The sequence below is a fragment of the Sapajus apella genome, unplaced genomic scaffold, assembly GCF_009761245.1.
Source record: "Sapajus apella isolate SASKATOON/1434 unplaced genomic scaffold, GSC_monkey_1.0 scaffold25, whole genome shotgun sequence".
Lineage (NCBI taxonomy): Eukaryota > Metazoa > Chordata > Mammalia > Primates > Cebidae > Sapajus > Sapajus apella.
In genome coordinates this window covers 11,000,840-11,023,734 of record NW_022436965.1, presented here as the reverse complement: position 1 = coordinate 11,023,734, position 22,895 = coordinate 11,000,840, and the positions used below count along the sequence as shown (strand labels likewise).

General features: G+C 40.1%; 1 protein-coding gene and 1 long non-coding RNA gene across 2 annotated transcripts in view; one reads left to right on the top strand and one right to left on the bottom strand.

The window, feature by feature from the left end:
• TDRD5 (tudor domain containing 5) overlaps positions 1 to 5,525 on the top strand; it is an 89,448-nt gene extending 83,923 nt beyond the window's left edge. The window contains exon 17 of the mRNA XM_032291271.1: positions 4,962 to 5,525. Coding sequence (XP_032147162.1) covers positions 4,962 to 5,209 — 248 coding nt within the window. The 3' untranslated portion in view covers positions 5,210 to 5,525. The remainder of the gene's footprint in view (positions 1 to 4,961) is intronic.
• The window catches only part of LOC116560076, a 78,347-nt gene that overhangs the window by 20,889 nt on the left and 34,563 nt on the right, over positions 1 to 22,895 (bottom strand). The window contains exon 2 of the long non-coding RNA XR_004272777.1: positions 1,588 to 1,647. This is a non-coding gene — a long non-coding RNA (uncharacterized LOC116560076). The remainder of the gene's footprint in view (positions 1 to 1,587; positions 1,648 to 22,895) is intronic.

The window sequence follows — 22,895 nt, the reverse complement described above, 5'->3', positions numbered from 1 at the left end:
CCACCCTTTACCCCGAGTCCCCAAAGTCTAATGTATCATTTTTAATTGCCTTGGCATCCTCATAGCTTAGCTCCCACATGTGACTGAGAACATAGGATGTTTGGTTTTCCATTCCTGAATTACTTCACTTAGAATAATAGTCTCCATTCATCCAGGTTGCTGTGTATGCCATTATTTCATACCTTTTTATGGCTGAGTAGTATTTCATGGTGTGTGTGTGTATACACATATATATGTGTGTATATATACATGTATATGTATATATGTATATATGTGTATATATATATACATGTATATGTATATATGTATACATATACGTGTATACATATACATGTATATACATATATGTATATGCGTATATGTATGTATACACATATATACATGTATATGTATACACATGTATATATACACATGTGTACATGTATGTATGTATATATATGTGTATATATATGTGTTGTGTGTATACACACACACACACACACACACACCCCACATTTTCTGTATCCACTCATTGATTGATGGGCATCTGAGCTGGTTCAATGTTTTTACAATTACAAATTGTGCTATAAACACATGTATGCAAGTATCTTTTTCATGTAATGACTTTTCCTCTAGGTAGATACCTATTAATGGGATTGCTGGATCAAATGGTAAATCTTCCTTCTTTAAGGACTCTCCACACTGTTTTCCATAGTGGTTATAATAGTTTACATTCTCACCAGTAGCATAAACATCTTCCCTTTCTACCACATCCACACCATCATCTATTATTTTTTTGATTATGGCCATTCTTGCAGAAGTGAGGTGGTATCACATTGTGGTTTTAATTTCCATTTCCCTGATAATTAGCGATATTGAGCATTTTTCCATATACTTGTTGACCATTTTTATATCTTTTTTTTTTTTTTTTTTTTTTTGAGATGGAGTCTTGCTCTGTCATCCATGCTGGAGTGCAGTGGCTCGATCTTAGCTCACTGCATGCAGCCTCCACCTTCTGAGTTCAAGCAATTCTCCTGCCTCAGCCTCCCGAGTAGCTGAGATTACAGGTGCACACCATGATGCCTGGCTAATTTTTTTTTTTTTTTTTTTTGAGACGGAGTTTCACTCATGTTACCCAAGCTGGAGTGCAATGGCGCGATCTCGGCTCACCGCAACCTCCACCACCTGGGTTCAGGCAATTCTCCTGCCTCAGCCTCCTGAGTCGCTGGGATTACAGGCACGCACCACACAGGGTTTCACGACGTTGGTCAGGCTGGTCTCGAACTTTTGACCTCTGTGGGTTGTCTTGTTAACTCTGCTAATTATTTCTTTTGCTGTACAGAAGGCTAGGTCATTTTTTTCTTTAGTGGTTGCTTTAGGGTTTGTAGTATATATCTTTAAATTGTCTCCTCCAAATAATACTATATCACTTCACATATAACATTAAAAGTTTCCCTTTTTCCCAGGCCTGCCTTTTAGCTATTGTTGTTATATATTTTACTTTTTTAATATGTTGTAAACCCCACAATCCAATTCTTATTATTTTTGCTTTCTAGCCAGTTATCTTTTAAAGAAATTAAAAATGAGAAGTCTTTTATGTTTACTCACATATTTTCCATTCCAGTGTTCTTCATTCCAATGTATAAATTGGGATTCAGCAAACTTTTTCTGTAAAGAGCCAAAAAAAACAAAAATATTTTCAGCTTTGTAGGCCCTATGATCTATGGCAGTTATTCAACTCTGCTGTTACGGCATGAAAACAGCCATAGATAATAGGTAAATAAATAAGAATGGCTGTGTTCTAATTAAAATTTATTTATAAAATTAGATGGATTTGGTCCACAGGGCCAAAAAAAAATTAATTTTTTTTCTGTTACCCTTCCCAGTTTTTTAACTGCAGTTACATGTGTGGTAGGCCGTTTCTTAACTCTCAGTCTTTGCTGTGTCTGATTTTAGTTCATTTCTACTACTATGTCTCCAAGCTACCAGCCATCTTGTTCAGTTTCTAATTCAGTGTGTCCGAGTTTCTAATTCAGTGTGTCCGTCCGTCCTTCCTGCCTGCCTGCTTGCTTTCTGTCCATTCATCCCACTCTGTCGCCCGGGCTGGAGTACAGTGGCACAATCTCGGCTCACCGCAACCTCCGCCTTCCAGGTTCACACAATTCTCCCACTTTGGCCTCCTGAGTACCTGAGATGACAGGCATGTGCCACTACGTCCCCCTAATTTTTTAAATTTTTGGTAGAGACTGGGTTTCATCATGTTGGCCAGGCTGGTCTCGAACTCGACCTCAGGTGATCCTCCCGCCTCTGCTTCCCAATGTGCTGGTATTACAGGCATGAGCCACAGCAACTGGCCCAGTGTGTTTTTCTTCTCTAGAGGTTTGATTTGGGTCTTATTTATATCTTACATTTTTCTCCACATTATAGTCATGTTTTCCTTTCTGTCTTCTTGAATAGAGTGCTTTTTAAACAACTGTTTTAATAACCTTGTCATGTGATTCTGTCATATATATAACTTTTGAATTCTATCATTGTGTCATTTTTGAATCTGTTTATATTGATTTTTTTTCTCCTGATTACAGGGCATATACATTCTTTGTATCTGGTAATTTTTTATTGAATGCCAGACACTGTGAATTTTACATTATTGGCTTAATTTCTTTTTTTTTTTTAACTATACTTAAGTTCTGGGATACATGTGCAGGACATGCAGATTTGTTACATAGGTATACATATGCCACGGTGGTTTGCTGCATCCATCAAGCTGTCATCTACAGTAGGTATTTCTCCTAATGCTATCCTTCCCCTAGCCACCCACTTCCCTCCTATCCCTCTCCTTCCTCCCCACCCCCCGACAGGCCACAGTGTGTGATGTTCCCCTCCCTGTGCCCATAGGTTCTCAGTGTTCATCTCCCCTTATAAGTGAGAATATGCGGTGTTTGGTTTTCTGTTCCTTTTTAGTTTGCTGAGAATAATGGTTTCTAGCTTCATCCATGTCCCTGCAAAGGACATGAACTCATTCTTTTTTATGGCTGCATAATATTCTATGGTGTATATGTGTGTTGGGTTAATTTCTTCCCTTTCTGCGTTTCTTCCCATCTGTCTTTTTTGGGATGGGGAGATGCAGCTGAATTCCCCTTCCCCCAATTTTTTTTTTTCAGTGTTTCTTTTGGATTTATTAGTCTGGTCTGGAAAAGTTTGTGGTCTAGGTCTGGTTTTGGCCCTGGTATTTAGGCAATACCTAATACCCTCTGAGATTATTGATGGACTTGATGTTGCATGTGTTAGGATGTCTTTCCACTGTGGCTGGCGAGAACACAAACCGTTGTGCCCTAATGTAAGATCTCATGATTATTCTGCCTGCTCCTTTCTGGTAGTTTTTCCCTGGCTGTGGTAGTTTGCTCACACACACAGGAGTCAGAGGACTATTCAGTCCAAGACTCAAGGAGACCTCTTAGCACATTCTCAGTTTCTTCTCTCTCTGCAGCTGCCTCCTCTCTGGTACTTTATTTCCATAAATTCTAGACACCTGGCCTTTCTGAATTCTGAACTCTGTTTTCTTAGACTACCTGGTTCAGTCTGGATTCCTCCTCCTCATACTACAGCCTGAAAAGTCTTTTTAGGCAGTGAGCTATAGCACTAATAATAGTTTGCCTTCTCTCAGGGGTCACTGTTCTGGGATGCTCGTTCAACATCTGAAAGCTCTTGTTTCATACATTTTGTCCAGTTTTCTAGTTGTATAGCAAGAGAGTAGATATTCTTGTTGAATAACACTATGACTGAAAGCAGAAATTTTGCTACTCTTAAATTCTTTGGTCATGTGTTCCTGCTTTTCATACCTTTTAATATGCAAGCTCACCTAAGACTTCCTGTAAAATCACATTATTTAATTAAAAATAATCATTCCTTTTCCTCTCTAGTAGACACTATAGTTTTACACAGTTTCCCTTTTTGGAATACATTGTCAAATCTTTCTCGAACATAATTCATTACAAAAGTATAGAACATATACCACGTGTTACTCTGCTAGATGCTAAAGATGCAAAGATTAATAAACTAATGGATTATGCCTCTTTGTTTGAATTTTTGAAATCTGTGTTTTTTAAGATCTAGAACAGTGCTATTCAAAATGTGGTCTACATACTGGTGCCAATTTGAAGGGTTTGCAGGGGTGGACCATGCTATAAGGAGTTTGTTCCAGAGTATTCAATCAGCTACATTGCTGAACACATTGCGTAGCTCACCTGAATTTTTTTTTTAAGTGGGACTTTCTTGAAGGAGGCAATGTGTGTTGGTTTAGATGCCAGAAAAAGCGGCTTCTTTCACTGTAGGCAGGTAATAAGCGGTTTATAGACCAGCTACTAGTACACATCTCCGAGTGCTTAGCATCTCCTCCCTTGGCTGTTAGGAAATCTTCAGCATCAGAGTTCTAGCCATTAATTTTATTTAAAGGGTTATTTCTTCTTAATTAAAACTAATTATTTTGACATTCATTTTATGGCTGGTAACTGGTTCGGAGGACATCTTAGCAACCACAATCCAGGATGGTTTTATTTTTATACAGGCGCAGACTTGGAATTGGAACAACTTTGGCAATAGAGAGAAAGACTGTGGGATCCCACTTAGCTTAGTGCTGGAAGGAAGGAGAAGCACTATGGGCTCTTCTCTGGGATTTCTGTTATATCCAATTTATTTTTATGACCTTCCTAGACATAAATCATCCCATCCTTGTTCATAAGTATATTTTCCCTCTCTCACTTCATCCTGACAAGATTTATTTTATCTCAATGCATGATTCCCCATTTCCTTTCCATTTGTTGACTGGTTTCTGAGTCTCATCTTCTCTGATTAGCCATTGGTAATTGTCACTACCTAACAGAACGTGATTGTTACATGTACTAGCATTTAACTAGGATGGGAGAGAGAAGGCAGTGAGTATGAGAACCCCTTGAAAAGACATTGCTGTACTCTTTCTTTTCCAGTGGAAAGCTCTCCAGACATCCTAAAGAATGAAGACTTTTCTAGCAGCCGTGCTATTACAGTGTACAAAGACAAGAGTCAAGAATCCATGGACCAGCTGTCATTGATTTTGTCTCATGAGTGCCAGATTTCCCAGAAGCTCTACATTCCTCGAAGTACAGCCACTGCTGCCTTAGGTGCTGCCGCACGGTTAGCTACATCCAGGAGCCTCCTACAGTGGTACCCCAGTGTGAAAAGGATGGAAGCATGAGGGAGGGAGGGAGAAAAACAGAATCCAGCCACTTAGGGCTTGATGAACTCCCAGGCCAAAATGAGGAGGTACTGAAGCAAAATAGTATCTTGATCGTTGATACTGTTGTCTTTCTGTGACTATATGTTAGCTTTATTATGCTAACAGCCTACTCTGATGTGTAAGTACTGATATTTACTGTTACTCTTGATTTTTCCTGATGATTTTGTGTTGTTTTGTTCATCTTTGTTTTTAATGTAATTTAAAGGAATTTGTTTCTTGTGTTTCTGTTTTTCTTGTACATATCATGACTGATAAATGAAAATTGAAAAACTAATGTTTGTGCTATTTGGCAAGACAAAATAGTCTCATATTCCTATCTCCAGAAAAAAAGGATGTCTGACTCTTAGAGCTGCTTTCTATCTAAATTTGAGGTCTTCTGTATCATAGAGCATCATTATGTCTTTGAAATATTGGGATCAGTAAGAAAATCTACACCCTGAAGCTTTGGTCATATGAATACTTCTACATTTAAAAAAATTAAGCTGTTTGCAGTAAAGGCAATTTCTGAAATGTAGCTGAGCCATCTCTATAATGATCACAGTTCCCAGGAGCCTAACTGTAACAATCGTTCAACAGTGGCATTGTTTAAGCATTTATATAACATTATGTTCTCTGAGGTCAAATTATGTGAAATGTGTTATGGCAGTCTGTTGAGCTCATAGTATAAATCATCAAAAAAGACTGAAAGTGACATTTTAAAATGTGAGTAATGCTGGTTAATTTCTTTTTTCTTTTTTTTTTTTTTTTTTTTTTTTTGAGACGGAGTTTCGCTCTTGTTACCCATGCTGGAGTACAATGGCGCGATCTCGGCTCACCGCAACCTCCGCCTCCTGGGTTCAGGCAATTCTCCTGCCTCAGCCTTCTGATTAGCTGGGACTACAGGCACGCACCACCATGCCCAGCTAATGTTTTGTAGTTTTAGTAGAGACGGGGTTTCACCATGTTGACCAGGATGGTCTCGATCTCTTGACCTCGTGATCCACCCGCCTCGGCCTCCCAAAAGTGCTGGGATTACAGGCTTGAGCCACCGCGCCCGGCTTTTTTTCTTTTTTTTTAACCAGACTTACATCTAGATTTTAAAAGTATTTTACTCACAGAATTAAAACCCCAAACAGAATTATTTCTGAGAAGTAAAATCCGAGAAAGATGTAAATAGTGAGCATGCTTCATGTAATGAAGTTCTCACCCTTATAGCTGTTCTTCTAAGGCCTCCTTTTTTGGCATTAAATGACAGAGCTGGTCTGGTTCTTCTTTTTTTTTTCTATAATAAGGATTTTCTCCTTTTTCCTTCTCAACTACTTAGCAAAATATTCACTAAGGAAGGGAGTAGGATGGGAGTAAATACAGAAGTACATTCAGAGTATTACTAAAAAAAAAAAAAAAAGTTAAACCAAAAGTCTTTAAATACTGATCATTTTCTGTTTAAAAGCCTTAGAGAAAATATGTTTAAATGTAATACAATTTAAAAGCTCAGATTCATCTCCAGTTCCAGTATATCTATAAGAATAATGTAAGGATAAACTAATTGACAAAAAAAGACAAAAGTAATCTGGAAACATCACTGATAGTTAATCCAACTGATGAAACAGGTTTTGGCTTTTGTGAATTTGTGTCAGATATCTTTACTGGAGAAGACAGCTGGAGAGTTACGTGGAGGGTCAGTGGACGGTTAAATATTATGTATGTGATGCTCAATTGATAATGAACTGGTGGAGCTGTTTTTCATATAACTTTCGATACTCATACAAAATGTGTTTCAAAAGAAGAAAATTCATTGTGAAGTTATGGCTCTTCTGATTCTTCCTTTAAAGAAGCAAAATCTGATGATATAATTTACTTTTCCAGGTGAACACTTAACCGGGTTTAGGGCAAGATGAATCTGGTAGAAGCAGTATGTCTTAAGGGTTAATGGAAATACATTTAGTAAGCTAAACTGTAACCCTCTCTATAATAGCACCCAGCTACCAGGAGGAAGTCTGCCAAAGCTGGGTAGCCTTTTTGCAAGTTTCATAGTTGGTTTCATAATCTGACAGGGACTAATTTTACACCTTGCAAACTGGATGGGGATTATGAAATAACAGTGCTAAGGCTGTTTCAAAATCTCATTTGCCTGTGGCTGGATAGAGAATCATTTAGACAAAACTATCTCAAACTTCTTTCCAATGAGTGTCGACACACTTTGAAAGAAGCCTATTTAGTAATTAATAATACCTTATTTCAGTTGGTGTGAAGAATGAGCCTTTGAGAGGCTTGTACATGTTGACTTCTTGGCTTTGAGTAGGATAGTCACCCTGTCAATCTGTTTACTTATACCTTCTCCCAAAAAGGTGGGCTTTGTCTGGTAATTAAAACATCAAATAAAGTAGATATATTATTTGAAAATGAGTAAATAGATTTCTATATATGGGCAGGAACAGTGATAAGAAATGTACAAAAGGTATGTAGATGCTATGTATTTTAGACTTTATTGTCAAAAGATGGGCTGACATCTATACTTTCAACAGTTCCCTGCCCTAACCCCAGCAGTTTTGGTATTCAGGAGCTGTTTGCAGTAATGGAGGTCCCCAAGGAATGTTGAATGGGAAGTGGGAGCCTGACGTATGTGAAAGGAAATGAGTGAGAACATAAAGGAAAATCCTGGTGCTAAACTCCTTAGGGATGGAAGGGACTAAGGAGTCTGGCTTGCCTCGGACTGGCTTGACTAAAAGCGACTCTGGTTTCAACTCCAGTGGCTTGTAGCCAATACTACCCATTCTCCCATCCAAAAATACCCCAAAAGGCTGGGCACAGTGGCTCATGCTTATAATCCTAGCACTTAGGGAGGCCGAATTGAGTGGATTACTTAAGGCCAGGAGTTTGAGATCAGCCTGGACAACATGGTGAAACCCCACCTCTACGGAAAATACAAAAATTAGCCAGGTGTGGTGGCATGCACTTGTAGTCCCAGCTACTCAGGAGCAGAGATTGCAGTGAGCTGAGATTGCACCACTGCACTCCAACCTGAAAACCCCATGAGATATCAAAAGAGGAGCCATTCCAGCAGCAAGCAGCCTTTCACCTCTAAACTTCACATGTTTGAGATGTCAGTTACCCGTTTCAAGGCATGGGGAGTAACTAGAGGCTTCTGCCCACTATCAATCAGCCTATGTCTAACCTAGAGACAGAATTATGGAATTTTGATCTAGAAGGGAACTTACATGAGGAAATTTGATGTCTAAAAAGATCAACTTGACAGCAGCCAGGGGTGGCTGGTAAGATGGCTGAATAGGAACAGCTCCAGTCTGCAGCTCCTAGTGAGATCAACACAGAAGGTGGGTGGTTTCTGCATTTCTGACTGAGGTACCCTGCTCATCTCTCTGGGACTGGTTAGGCAGTGGGTACAGCCCACGGAGGGTGAGCCAAAGCAGGGTGGGGTGTCTCCTCACCCAGGAAGCACAAGGGGTCAGGGAACTCCCTCCCTTAGCCAAGGGAAGCCATGAGGGACTGTGCTGAGAGGAACGGTGCATTCCAGCCCAGATACTATGCTTTGCCCATGGTCTTTGCAATCTGCAGACCAGGAGATTCCCTCGGGTGCCTACACTACGAGGGCCCTGGGTTTCAAGCACAAAATTGGGTGGCCATTTGGGCAGACAGCTAGCTGCATTTTTTTTCATACCCCAGTGGCACCTGGAATGCCAGTGAGATGGAACTATTCACTACCCTGGAAAGGGGGCTGAAGCCAGGGAGCCATGTGGTCTTGCTCAGTGGATGCCACCCCCACGGAGCCCAGCAAGCTATGATCCACTGGCTTGAAATTCTCATTGCAAGCACAGCAGTCTGAAGTTGACCTGGGATGCTCAAACTTGGTGGGGGAAGGGGCATCCACCATCACTGAGGCTTGAGTAGGCAGTTTTCCCCTCATAGTGTAAACAAAGCCAGGGGGAAGTTAGTAACTGGGCAGAGTCCACCACAGCTTGGCAAAGCTGCCTCTCTAGATTTCTCCTCTCTGGGCAGGACATCTCTGAAAAAAAGGCAGCAGCCCTAGTCAGGGGCTTATGGATAAAAACTCCCATCTCCCTGGGACAGAGCACTTGGGGGAAGGGTGGCTGTGGGCTCAGCCTCAGCAGACTTAAACATTCCTGTCTGGTGGCTCTGAAGAGAGCAGTGGATCTCCCAGCACAACACTCAAACTCTGCTAGAGACAGACTGCCTCAAGTAGGTACCTGACTCCTGTGCCTCCTGACTGGGAGACCCTCCCAGCAGGGGTCGACACACACACAGGAGAACAGGAGAGCTTCGGCTAGCATCTGGTGGGTGCTCCTCTGGGACAAAGCTTCCAGAGGAAGGAACAGGCAGGAATCTTTTTCTGCAGCCCCCACTGGTGATACCAAGGCAAACAGGGTCTGGAGTGGACCTCCAGCAGACCTGCAGCAGAGGGGCCTGACTGTTAGGAGAAAAATTAACAAGGAGTAGCATCAACAAAAAGGACATGCACACAAAAACCCCATCTGAAGGTCACCAACAGCAAAGACCAAAGGTAGATAAATCCACAAAAATGACAAAAAACCAGCTCAAAAAGTCTGAAAATTCCAAAAACTGGAATGGCTCTTCTCCAATGGATCACAACTCCTTGCCAGCAAGGGAACAAAACTGGATGGAGAATGAGTTTGACACACTGACAGAAGTAGGCTTCAGAGGTGAGTACTAACAAACTCCTCTGAGATAAAGGAGCATGTTCTAACTCAATGCAAGGAAGCTAAGAACCTTGAAAAAAGGTTAGAGGAATTGCTAACTACAATAACCAGTATAGAGAAGAACATAAATGACCTAATGGAGCTGACAAACACAGCATGAGAACTTCATGAATCATACACCAATATCAATAGCTTAATCAGTCAAGCGGAAAAAAGGATATCAGAGATTGAAGATCAACTTAATGACATAAAGTGTGAAGACAAGATTAGAGAAAAAAGAATGAAAAGGAACAAACAAAGCCTCCAAGAAACATGAGACTGTGAAAAGACCTAACTTAGGTTTGACTGGTGTACCTGAAAGTGATGGGGAGAATGGAACCAAGTTGGAAAACACTCTTTACGATATTATCCAGGAGAACTTGCCCAGCCTAGCAATACAGGCCAACATTCAAATTTAGTAAATACAGAGAACACCACAAAGAGATTCCTCGAGAAGAGCAACCCCAAGACACATGATCGTCACATTCACCAGGGTTGAAATGAAGGAAAATGTTAAGGGCAGCCAGAGAGAAAGGTCAAATTGCCCACAAAGAGAAGGCCATCAGACTCACAGCGGATCTCTCAGCAGAAACCCTACAAGCCAGAAGAGAGTGAGGGCCAATATTCAACATTCTTAAAAGAATTTTCAACCCAGAATTTCATACCCAGCCAAACTAAGCTTTATAAGCAAAAGAGAAATAAAATCCTTTACAGACAAGCAAATGCTGATTTTGTTACCACCAGGCCTGCCTGCCTTTATAAGAGCTCCTGAAGGAAGCACTAAATATGGAAAGGAAAAAACAGAACCAGCCACGGCAAAAACAAACCAAATTGTAAAGACCATGAGACTATGAAGAAACTGCATCAACTAACAGGCAAAATAACTAGCTAGCATCATAATTACAGGATCAAATTCACACATAACAATAGTACATTTAACCTTAATTGTAAATGGGCTAAATGCCCCAATTAAAAGACACAGACTGGCAAGTTGGATAAAGAGTCAAGACCCACCCATGTGCTGTATTCAGGAGACCCATCTCATGTACAAAGGCACACATAGGCTCAAAGTAAAGGGATGGAGGAATATTTACCAAGCAAATAGAAAAAAAGCAGGGGTTTCAATCCTAGTCCCTGATAAAACAGACTTAAACCAACAAAGATCAAAAAAGACAAAGGCATTACATAATGGTAAAGGGATCAATGCAACAAGAAGAGCTCACTATCCTAAATATATATGCACCCAGTACAGGAACACCCAGATACATAAAGCAAGTTCTTCATGACCTACAAAGAGACTTAGACTCCCACACAATAATAGTGGGAGACTTTAACACCCCACTGTCAATATTAGATCAGTGAGACAGAAAATTAACAAGGCTTTCAGGACTTGAACTCAGCTCTGGAACAAGCAGACCTAACAGACATCTGCAGGACTCCCCACCCCAAATCAACAGAGAGTATACATTCTTCTCAGCACATCACACTTATTCTAAAATTGACCACATAATTTGAAGTAAAACAGTCCTTAGCAAATGGCAAAAGAACAAAAATTATAACAGTCTCTCATACCACAGTGCAATCAAATTAGAACTCAGGATTAAGAAACTCACTTAAAACTGCACAACTACATGAAAACTGAACAACTTGCTCCTGAATGACTACTGGGTAAATAACGAAATAAAGGCAGAAACAAGTTCTTTGAAACCAATGAGAACAAAGACAATGTACCAGAATCTCTGAGACACAGCTAAAGCAGTGTGTAGAGGGAAATCTATAGCACTAAATACCCACAGGAGAAAGCGGGAAAGATCTAAAGTTGACACCCTAACATCACAATTAAAAGAACGAGAGAAGCAAGAGCAAACACATTCAAAAGCTAGCAGAAGACAACTAAGATCAGAGCAGAACTGAAGGAGTTAGAGACACGAAAAACCCTTCAAAATAATCCATGAATCCAGGAGCTGGTTTCTTGAAAAGATCAACAAAATAGATACACTGCTCATCAGTCTAATAAGGAAAGAGAAAAGAATCAAATAGACAAAATAAGAAATGATAAAGGTGATATCATCACTGGTCCCACAGAAATACAAACTGCCATCAGAGAATACTGTAAACACTTCTATGCAAATAAACTAGAAAATCTAAAAAAAAAAAAATGGATAAATTCCTGGACACATAAACCCTCTCAAGACTAAACTAGGAAGAAGTTGAATCCCTGAATAGACCAATAATAGGTTTTGAAATTCAGGCAGTAATTAACAGCCTATCAACCAAAAAAAATCCCAGGACTGGATGGGTTCATAACCAAATACTACAAAAGGTACAAAGAGGAGCTGGTACCATTCCTTCTGAAACTATTCTAAACATTACAAAAAGAGGGATTCCTCCCTAATTCATTTTATGAGGCCAACATCATCCTGATACCCAAACCTGGCAGAGAGACACACACAAAAAAATTTCAGGCCAATATCCCGGATTAATATCGATGTGAAAATCCTCAGTAAAATACTGGCAAACTGAATCCGGCAGCACATCAAAAAGCTTATTCACCACAATCAAGTGTCAGTTTCATCCCTAGGATGCAAGGCTGGTTCAACATAATGCAAATCGGTAAACATAATCCGTCACATAAACAGAACCAATGACAAAAACCACATGCTTATCTCAACAGATGCAGAAAAGGCCTTCAATAAAATTCAACAGCCCTTCATGCTAAAAACTCTCAATAAACTAGGTATTGATGGAATGTATCTCAAAATAATAAGAGCTATTTATTACAAACCCACAGCCAATATCATACTGAATAGGCAAAAGCTGGAAGCTTTCTCTTTGAAAACTGGCACAAGACAAGGATGCCCTCTCTCACCACTCCTATTCAACATAGTATTGGAAGTTCTGGCCAGGGCAATCAGACAAGAGAAAGAAATAGAGTATTCAAATAGGAAGAGGATAAGTCAGATTGTCTCTACAGATGACATGATTGTATATTTAGAAAACCCCATTATCTCAGCCCAAACCTCCTTAAGCTGATAAGCAACTTCAGCAAAGTCTCCAGATACAAAATCAATGTGTAACATCACAAGCATTCCCATACACCAATAAAATAATTAACAGCCAAATCCTAGGTGAACTCCCATTCACAGTTGCTACAAAGACAATAAAATACCTAGGAATAAAACTTACAAGGGATGTGAAGGACCCCTTCAAGGAGAACTACAAACCACTGCTCAAGGAAATAAGAGAGGACACGAACAAATGGAAAAATGTTCCATGCTCATGGTTAGGAAGAATTGATGTTGTGAAAATGGCCATACTGCCCAAAGTAATTTATAGATTCAGTGCTATCCCCATCAAGCTACTATTGACTTTCTTCACAGAATTAGAAAAAACTACTTTAAATTTCATATGGAACAAAAAAGCCTGTATAGCCAAGACAATCCTAAGCAAAAAGAACAAAGCTGTAGGCATCACGCTACTTCAAACTGTACTACAAGGCTACAGTAACCAAAACAGCATAGTACTGGTTCCAAAACAGAGATAAAGACCAATGGAATATAACAGAAGCCTCAGAAGTAATGCCACACATCTACAACCATCTGATCTTTGACAACTCTGACAAAAACAAGCAAGGGGGAAAGGATTTAATAAATGGTGTTGGGAAAACTGGCTAGTCATATGCAAAAAACTGAAACTGGACCCCTTCCTTATACAAAAATTAAGATGGATTAAAGACTTAAATGTAAGACCTAAAATATAAAAACCCTAGAAGAAGACCTAGGCAGTATCATTCAGGACACAGGTATGGGCAAAGACTTCATGAGCAAAGCACAATGGCAACAAAAGCCAAAATTGAAAACAGGATCTAATTAAAGAGCTTCTGCACAGCAAAAGAAACTATCATCAGAATAAACAGGCAAACTACAGAATGGGAGAAAATTTTTGCAGTTCATCTGACAAAGGGCCAATATCCAGAACCTACAGGAAATTAAATTTACAAGAAAAAAAACCCATCCAAAAGTGGGTGAAGGATATGAACAGACACTTTTCAAAAGACATTTATGCAGCCAACAAACATATGAAAAATGCTCATCATCACTGGTCATTAGAGAAATGCAAATCAAAACCACAATGAGATACCATCTCATGCCAGTTAGAATGGCGATCATTAAAGAATCGGGAAACAACAGATGCTGTAGAGGATGTAGAGAAATAGGAACGCTTTTACACTGTTGGTGGGAGTGTAAATTAGGTCAACCACTGTGGAAGACAGTGTGGCAATTCCTCAAGGATCTAGAAATAGAAATTCCATTTGACCCAGCAATCCCATTACTGGGTATATACCCAAAGGATTATAAATCATCCTATAAAAGACACACGCACACTTATATTTATTGCAGCCCTATTCACAATAGCAAAGACTTGGAACCAACCCAAATGCCCATTAGTGATAGACTGGATAAAGAAAATATGGCACATATACACCATGGAATACTCTGTAGTCATAAAGCAGGATGAGTTCATGTCCTTTGCAGGGACATGGATGAAGCTGGAAACCATCATTGTCAGCAAACTAACAGAGGAACAGGAAACCAACCACCACATGTTCTCACTCATAAGTGGGTGTTGAACAATGAGAACACATGGACACAGGGAGGGGAACATCACACAATGGGGCCTCTTGGGGGTTGGGGGGTTAGGGAAGGGATAACGTAGGAGAAATAACTAATGTAGATGACAGGTTGATGGGTGCAGCAAACCACCATGGCACGTGTGTACCTATGCAACCTGCATATTCTGCACATGTATCCCAGAACTTAGAGTATAATTTTTTTTTAAAAAAAAAAAAAAAAAAAAAAAAAATCAACTTGCCTATGGTCATACAGTTTGACTTATCATAGCTACAGATTCCAACTTTAGTGCCCTTTCCACAGGAAATACTGCAACTCATTTTTGTGTACTTTAAATGATTTCATGCCAGAAGACACAGCTTTGGTAGATCAGTGCATAAAAAAGGTAGTTCTTATAGCTGAACAAACCCTTGGTGGTGTTGGGGCAAGGGAAGAATTGGTGGGCTTCATCATATCTTTAAATGTGGATACATAACAGTGGACCAGTTCTAGAGCTGAAGAATCTGAGAAAGGAACAGCATAAGGAATGAGAAACCTACTTCTTACAGAGAAATCTTTCTGAAGCTTTCTATTAATGTTTATACTAATAAGCATTTCTAACATTTTTGATACATTTTCATAATCTCATATACAGTCCAATGGACAGCATTCACTATATACCTTATTCTTAATTCAGCAGAGCTATCACTAAGACATTGAATATATGTCATTTTCTGAAGCCCATTCAAAGCTTGACCTTTTCCAAGATTCCAACTAAGGAGCATAGCTGTATGAGCTAAATCTGTGTGCTTTGAATTTAGACCCATTCCTAACAAGTGGTGTTTGTTTCATTTGGAAAGTTGTAGGTCCCACTGGCCTCCTCAAACTAGAATCCTTTAGACACCGTTGTTTTTTAACTGTGGACAGAAGATGTCTAATGGCTCAGTCAAGGAAATCTTTAATATTTAGTATCATAATTGACTTGTATGCCACTTTTCATGTGAAATTGATGACCAGACCTCAAAACTGAATAGATAATTTATTCACAGCTAAATTTTCTTGGTTTTTTAAGCTTAATTTTCAGGAAATGCTTTTAGCTTTCTGTTTGGTGTAAACTTAGTTGTACGTTTCCATTAAAATAATTTATGGAAAAATTATAAACAATATTAATATTTACTTGATTTTTACTTCTTGGTAAAAGTTAAATAATCTGATAAAGAAGCCAAATGTATGACTCCATCTCTACCCTCTAAACTTTTGTTACAGAACTAATGGTAAGTTGTTGGAATCAAGAAATAATTAATCTTTAATCTTCTGTGTTTATAATAGCATTTTTGTTAATTTAAATACGAAGTTGAAATTTGTTTTTTCAAAAATGTCTTGGTGTTTCTTTGTAAATTAGTGTTGTTGATTCTTTAGGAATGAGCATCTCATTTGAATACGTAAGGCACTTGAGTAAAATGCAAAATTTATGTAGTTGGAAAACTCTTGACTAAACCATTTGTCTTCATTTTTGACATGACCTCTTCATTTTCAAAGTACTGGCCTACTCAGCCTTTCCTATATTTTAGGTAATTCCATGAAATTGGAAATTCATTCATATTGTAGCCACTTCTTAAGTACCTCATGGCTGCATTTCAAAGAATTATTTTTCTTGTGTATAGCAACCCTAAGCCATCATCTAGGTTATTAATGGATTAACTTTTCTTTAATCTGTCATTCCACTGGACCATAAGTAGAGCTATAAACAAGTTCAATTCATTACTTACTAGAGCAAATGGTTCCCTGACAGAAGCATTCATTACTGCAGTGTTGTTACTCTGATGGAGAATCTGATACCATATATATGAAAACACCTTTCAGTTAAATAAGAGGGTGTGCAGCACATAGGATCCCGTTAGGCAAAGAATATCCCCATATATTTCCTCTTCATGATACTTCCTCTTCATAGACAACTGTCTTCCCCTTTGCTTCAGACCTTAGCACATGATGGTGAGGAACAAAGGGCAGAGGTGGGGCTTGGGCAAGAGGGAAATTTTTCTGAACTTCTCTTATTCAGGAAACTCTGGGCCAGCTATGAAGGCTCACAGCTGTAACTCCAGAACTTTGGGAGGCCAAGGCAGGGGGATTGCTCAAGGTCAGGAGTTCAAGACCAGCTTGGGCAACATAGCAAGACCCTGTCCCTAACAAACATTTTAAAAAACAGAAAATTGGTTGGGCATGGTAGCATGCTCCTATAGCCCCAGCTGCTCCCAAGGCTGAGGTGGGAGGATTGTTTGAGCCCAGGAGTTTGAAGCTGCAGTGAGCTACAAGTACACCACTGCACTCCGGCCAGGGTAACAGAGCAATTAACTTTTCCTTAACCTGTCATTCCACTGGACCCAGATGGTTACTGTGGCCCTACAGATGATATATAGATTATATCTAGTGGCCCTAGATATAAACTAGGAGTAGACTCCTCCTGGGCCACTCTCAGCCCTTCATCCTATGATCAGAGAGACAAAAAAAAAAAAAAAAAAAAAAAAGCCCCTTTATCAACACTAAGGTTAAAAGAAACAAAAATTACCTAAGGGTCAATGGTTCAGGGCTCAGTTGACCTGATGCCTTCCTGAATCCCTAGGTGACAAGGAAAACACACTCTTGATAAACTCTCTAACAGGAGCCATCAGACTCCTCCGATTTCCGGCCCTACAAACATTCTTTTCTCATCAGCACACCTGCAGATGAAGCCAGTTTCAGCCAGCTTACAGAGGCTGTACCACAAACTTTGTGTTCTGTAGTTCACCTTCTAATGTAAATGAGCCAAACTCTACCTCATTTTAATGCCAAAAGCCCACTGTAGAGTGAACATGAGATGTATGTTGCATGTATGTCTATCCACTGGGCATGTGCTCGACCCCTCCCCCTCATAAATACGTTCAGCTTTTCCGCCAATCCTACTGAATGTGTATGACTATCATGTGATACGGCACAGTGAGGCATCAGACCCAACCTCTCTTCCCCTCTTAGAACAGAGAGCACCTTCATCCAGTCTGGAGACTATCTCTTCCCTATTTGCAAACTGACACCACCAATACATGTCTCCTTTTCACTATGTAGCCATCCTGGTGGTCTTCTGGATAACATGCCTCACATTCAATCCATTATAAAGCTCTGTCAAGTTCTACCTCCTCATTATCTCATTAGTCCCTCTATTTCTTTGTACACCTGCTGCCACCCTAGGCTAAACCACCTTCATGTCTTTCCTGGCACATGGGAGATGCTCAGTTAATTTAATGAGTGACTGATAGGACAGGGAATAGGATATTAATTAAGGCCAATTGAAATCTTGATCTTTTTTTCTGCAATGCTGTGTTCTGAATATCTACAAAACAGAAGAATTACTGGGAAGAGCCTAATCAAACATGAGTAAACGTCCCATTTAAACTTTGCATTTAGAATTGGATGAAAAGCGTGTTCTCCAGATTAGAGTTCAGAGTGGAAAGGCAGGAAGTATTTTGTCAAGGTTATTCTTCTGCAGAACCCATATTTGATCATTTTTCTGGTTGGATTTGTAAAGGAAAGTGACCCCCCAAAAAAGCAATTTGATATTTTCTGCTTTTCAGAAACAGCCTCTTAGTCTCCTCAGAAAACGACAATTTACCAAATTGGCTCATTTTAGTTTATTGGTCCTCATTCTTGGAGGCTTACCTCTGATTTCGTGGTTTATTTTCCAGAAAATTTTTCTAACACCACAAACACCAATGGAGCAGGTAAATAAGTTGAAAGAAACTCATTTAAAGCTGCCCTTTAGGGTTGATAATTATCTTGAACTTTAACTTCTTTCTGTGGACCTTCTGGTGGCCTTAAAGTTCGTGGCTAAATCAAGGGCTGTGTGTGTGTGTGCGCGTGTGTGTGCGTGCGTGCGTGCATGTGTGTGTGTGTGTGTGAGAGTGAGAGAGAGAGAGAGTGCATGTTGGTGTGAGCTCTGGCTATGTGTTGTGACAAATACTGAATTCCAGGGACAAAAGAAAAAGAAAAGAAACCCAAGTATCTCTCTACTTACCAAGAAATGTCTTTGTATTTTGTGGTGGCTTTTCTTCCATTAATCCTTTTTAAGTATATATTACTTTGAATATTAAAATCGTGAGATTTTTGTTTCATTTTGAATGTGGTGTAGTGTAAGAAAATGTGATTTTTAAAAATAACAAAGCAATTAAAGAAATGAGCAAGGAAAGCACCACCAACTTTAAGTTTCTATTCGATAACAAAGATTAAATCATGGATTCACACTGAAGAACAAAATGCATTAAAATAACCATTGCCAATGCAGCAGGCATGGCAGCAGTTTGCAAGGTTGCCCTTGTACTTTCATGCCCTGGAGGAGTTTCCAAAAACTTCCACCACTTGGAACACATCACCTAAAGACTGATTTGGTGGCTCCTGCATGATTCTAACAAGCAGCAAGGGCTGAGAACGACCATTGCGAGGATAACCAACCACATAACAAGAAAACACAAACATGTATGTCCTGGCCTTTCTCACTAAAACTTTCAAGTGGTGATTCTCAAGGGAAGGAGTTGGAGGAGCGGGCTGCCTGGATGAAGAGAGAACTTTATCAATCTGTTCATACTGCCCCTCCTCCACACTGCCCAGCTGCATTTCTTCAGTCCTTCTGTGAAAGCTGATCACAGGAATTGGGCCATTCTTGTCACACCCAACTGAGACAGTTGAGAAGCCATGGAGGAGAATTCAGGACATATAACACTGCTCCAAAAATGTAATTCTCTGCACGCCTGGCTGCTGAAACTGCATGCTATAATCTGAAATCTATTTTATTGAATAGTTGCTAAAATGAATTACCACAATTCTAAGTCTAATTCTACCCACTGCCATCACTCACTAATCAAAACTTGCACCTCCCTAGAACCTTACTAGTGCCAAAGAAGTTTCTCAAAGAGCAATATGTAATATTTCTCTTTTTTATAAAACCCCGAACGTTCTCTTTGTTCTTCAGACATACCAAAGACTACCCTGTCCGCCCTGAATTGCAATTCTTTCTTCCCGTATGAAAGTGAGAGCCACTGTGACATACCCAAGGGTTTTATCCGTCAGACATGCTAGCATGGGCATAAGAAGCTGAGAACTATTGTGTTAGGAAGTAATTTTATTTTTAATAAGTGAAATCAGGCCGGGCACAGTGGCTCACACATGTAATCCCAGCACTTTGGGAGGCCAAGGTGGGTGGATCACCTGAGGTCAGGAGTTCAAGACCAGACTGGCCAACATGATGAAACCCCATCTCTACTAAAAATACAAAAATTAGCTGGGTGTGGTGGCGCATGCCTGTAATCCCAGCTACTTGGGAGGCTGAGGCAGGAGAATCCCTTGAACCTAGAAGATGGAGGTTGTAGGAAGCGGAGATCGTGCCACTGCACTCCAGCTTGGGCAACAGAGCAAGACTTTGTCTCAAAAAAAAAAAAAAAAAAAGGGAAATCAAGTAGCAATAGGTTATTGTAACTGAGCCGAATTTGATTATCCGGTATCTAAGTTCTGTATTCTTTTCTCTCCCATGGTGACATTTTCCTACTAAGTATTGTAAAACTGTAATGTGGGTCGTATCATGAACAATACTTGAATGTGATGGCCTTTTCCCCTCTCACAATACTGGCCAGATGGATTGCAACGTGAGGAGAGTCGAAACAACCTTCCCAACAGCAGAGCCAATGGCCACTCTTTTTGTTTGTTAATGCCTTGACATTGACTGGGCAAGACAAACTGATATCGTTGGAACTTTTGTGAAACCTTAACAAAACTGAATTGGCTGCTGTCTTTGAAACAAGTCTGTAAGAGTGTCAGGGTGGTTTGGTGTCATAAGGGCACTGGCCAAGGGTTCATTGGTAGTACTGCCTGGATAGCTGAGCTTCCAGCAGCAGCCGCTAAAAAGGAGAGAAAGGGGAAAGCCATATGTGAAAACCTCATTCGAGTTTTCAACTTGGAGCTAAGCCCAGGATTTCTCTACCTGAATTACTCCTCAGAGTAGACTTGGTGAGGGGAATCCACCAAAGCTGGATTTTTAAAACACTGCTTTGTTCTGAAGTCAAATTAATTATTCTCCAGAGGGTTTTGCCTTTTCCTTGCTGCTAGGTGGCGCTCTAGGACAGGCGTTCTGCTGCCAGGCAAGGGCCTGAAGAGTGTTCCTTGAAATACTTTGGGTTTCATAGTAGGTTTCAGAGTTGAAAATGGAGCTAGGAGCTAACTTCATCCAACCCCTCTTTTTACATGATAAGAAAACATTAAGTGACCTAGAGCAAGAATTCATCGGAAATAAGGTCTTAGATTAATATGTGATCTTCCCGCAGATTAAAACTTCCTTATTTTACTCTCCAGGAAATGGTCACAGAGCACTCCCTTTTTACAGAACGTAAACTTTAATGCTGTTTATCTTGAAGGTGGTGGGGAAACTCTAACAACCCCTAATCACATTCAGAAGCTACAAGTACTGATTCTATCTTGCTCCATTGAAAAATTTTAAGAAAAAAAAAATCACTTTGCCATCTTTATTTTGGCCTTTCTAGGAAGACGTGTTTTCACCTCCTTTGTAAATTACTGTTATAGGAAAAAAGTCAAAATCATTACAATTTAAGCACATTTTTTAGTCTTTAAAATGATTTTTTAAATCCCATGGCATTAAATTTTATGTTTATCTGCCTTTCTCAAGGAAGGTCCTTGGCTTCCTCAGATTCTCAAAAATGATTAAGAATGCCTGCAGGAGTTCTGCATCCTGTGATGTGACTATTTGCTCACAAGATTCTCTGAGATGGAAAACTGATTAACTTCTGTGACTTCACTCTCAAATGAAGACAAGCAAATCCCGTGGTCACAGCGTGGTTTTAACTCACATCAGGAGGAAGCGCTAATAACCACCACTTGCAGAGGACTTTACAGATTGCAAAGCAGCAGAGGCTGCTGCCAAAAAAAAGTTTAAATCACATTAACACAAGGATAGTATACAAGACAAGGGAATTATTTGATGAGTTCCACAACCCTGTTCACTTCTAGGAAGCAAAATGTTTGCAAAGGAGATAGACCAGCATTCACAAGAGAACTGATTGGATAATAAGAGCTTTATGGACTTCATATGTGCCACAAGCTGTTTATTCTGTGCACTTTTATGTAGATTACGTCATTTAATCCTTACAACACCACCATGGGGTAGGTGATATTATTACTCCCATTTTACAGATAGGGAAATCGAGGCACATCATGCCAGAAATTAACACTGTATTACAGTAACCTTACTATCCGATTACTAGATGCTTATTATATGCCATAAACTTTACGTGTTTAATATTTACAGCATCCCTGTTACTATTCCTTTTTTGCAAGAGGAGAGACTTGAGGATCAGAAAATTAAGTTATTTACCAAGAATCACACAAGCGGAAGGACCCTAACTATGTATGATTTCTCCAAGGAGTTGCCAGTATTATCTTCATATACTTCTCCGATTCCCTCTTAAACCAATTCCAGTCCCACCTACGCCACTCCACCAAAACTGCTCCTGTCGAGGTCTCCAGCAGCTCCATGCTGAATCCACTAGTCAGCTGTCAGTCATCCCATCTGACTTATCAGTAGCATTTGATACACTTGACCCCTCCTCCTCCCTGGCACTTTCTCTTCTCCCAGGACATCGCATTCCGTAGGGTTTCCTCCTACTGTTTGATCAAAGCCTTAGCATCTTTTGTGCCTCCTCCTCTTTTTCCTGACCTCTTACTGCTGCAGGGCACCAGACCTCATTCTCCTGGAAATTCCTCCAGTCTCCTGGCTTTAGTTACCATCTACAACTATAGGAACTTCTGTTGGCTATGCTTCCCAAATGTGTGGAGTCTGCCAGCTTCTCACCACCCCCACCTCCACCACCAGGTCTGAGTCACTGCGCAGAGCCGGGACCACTTCGCAGCCTCATCCGGCATCCCTGCTGTCCACAGTGCTCTCACTCTGCTCTCCACAAAGCAGCCAGAGTGGCCCTTTCAAACTCCCAGGCAGCTGGCACCCTTCCTCTGCCCACAACCCTCTGAGGGCTCCCAAATTCTTACCCAGAGTCCTTACTATGGTCCACAGTGGTGTTGCCAAAGACAATGTAGGATGCCCAGTTAAATTTGGATTTCAGGTGAACGGCTAATAACTTTCTAGTATAAGTATGGGTTCATGCAATATTTGAGGCTTATTTGTATTTTTTTAAATCACTCATTATCTGAAATTCAAATTTAGCTGAGATTGCCTATTTTTATTTGCTAAACCTGCCAGGCCTATCCACCGGGCTCTAGATGATGCCACCCCCC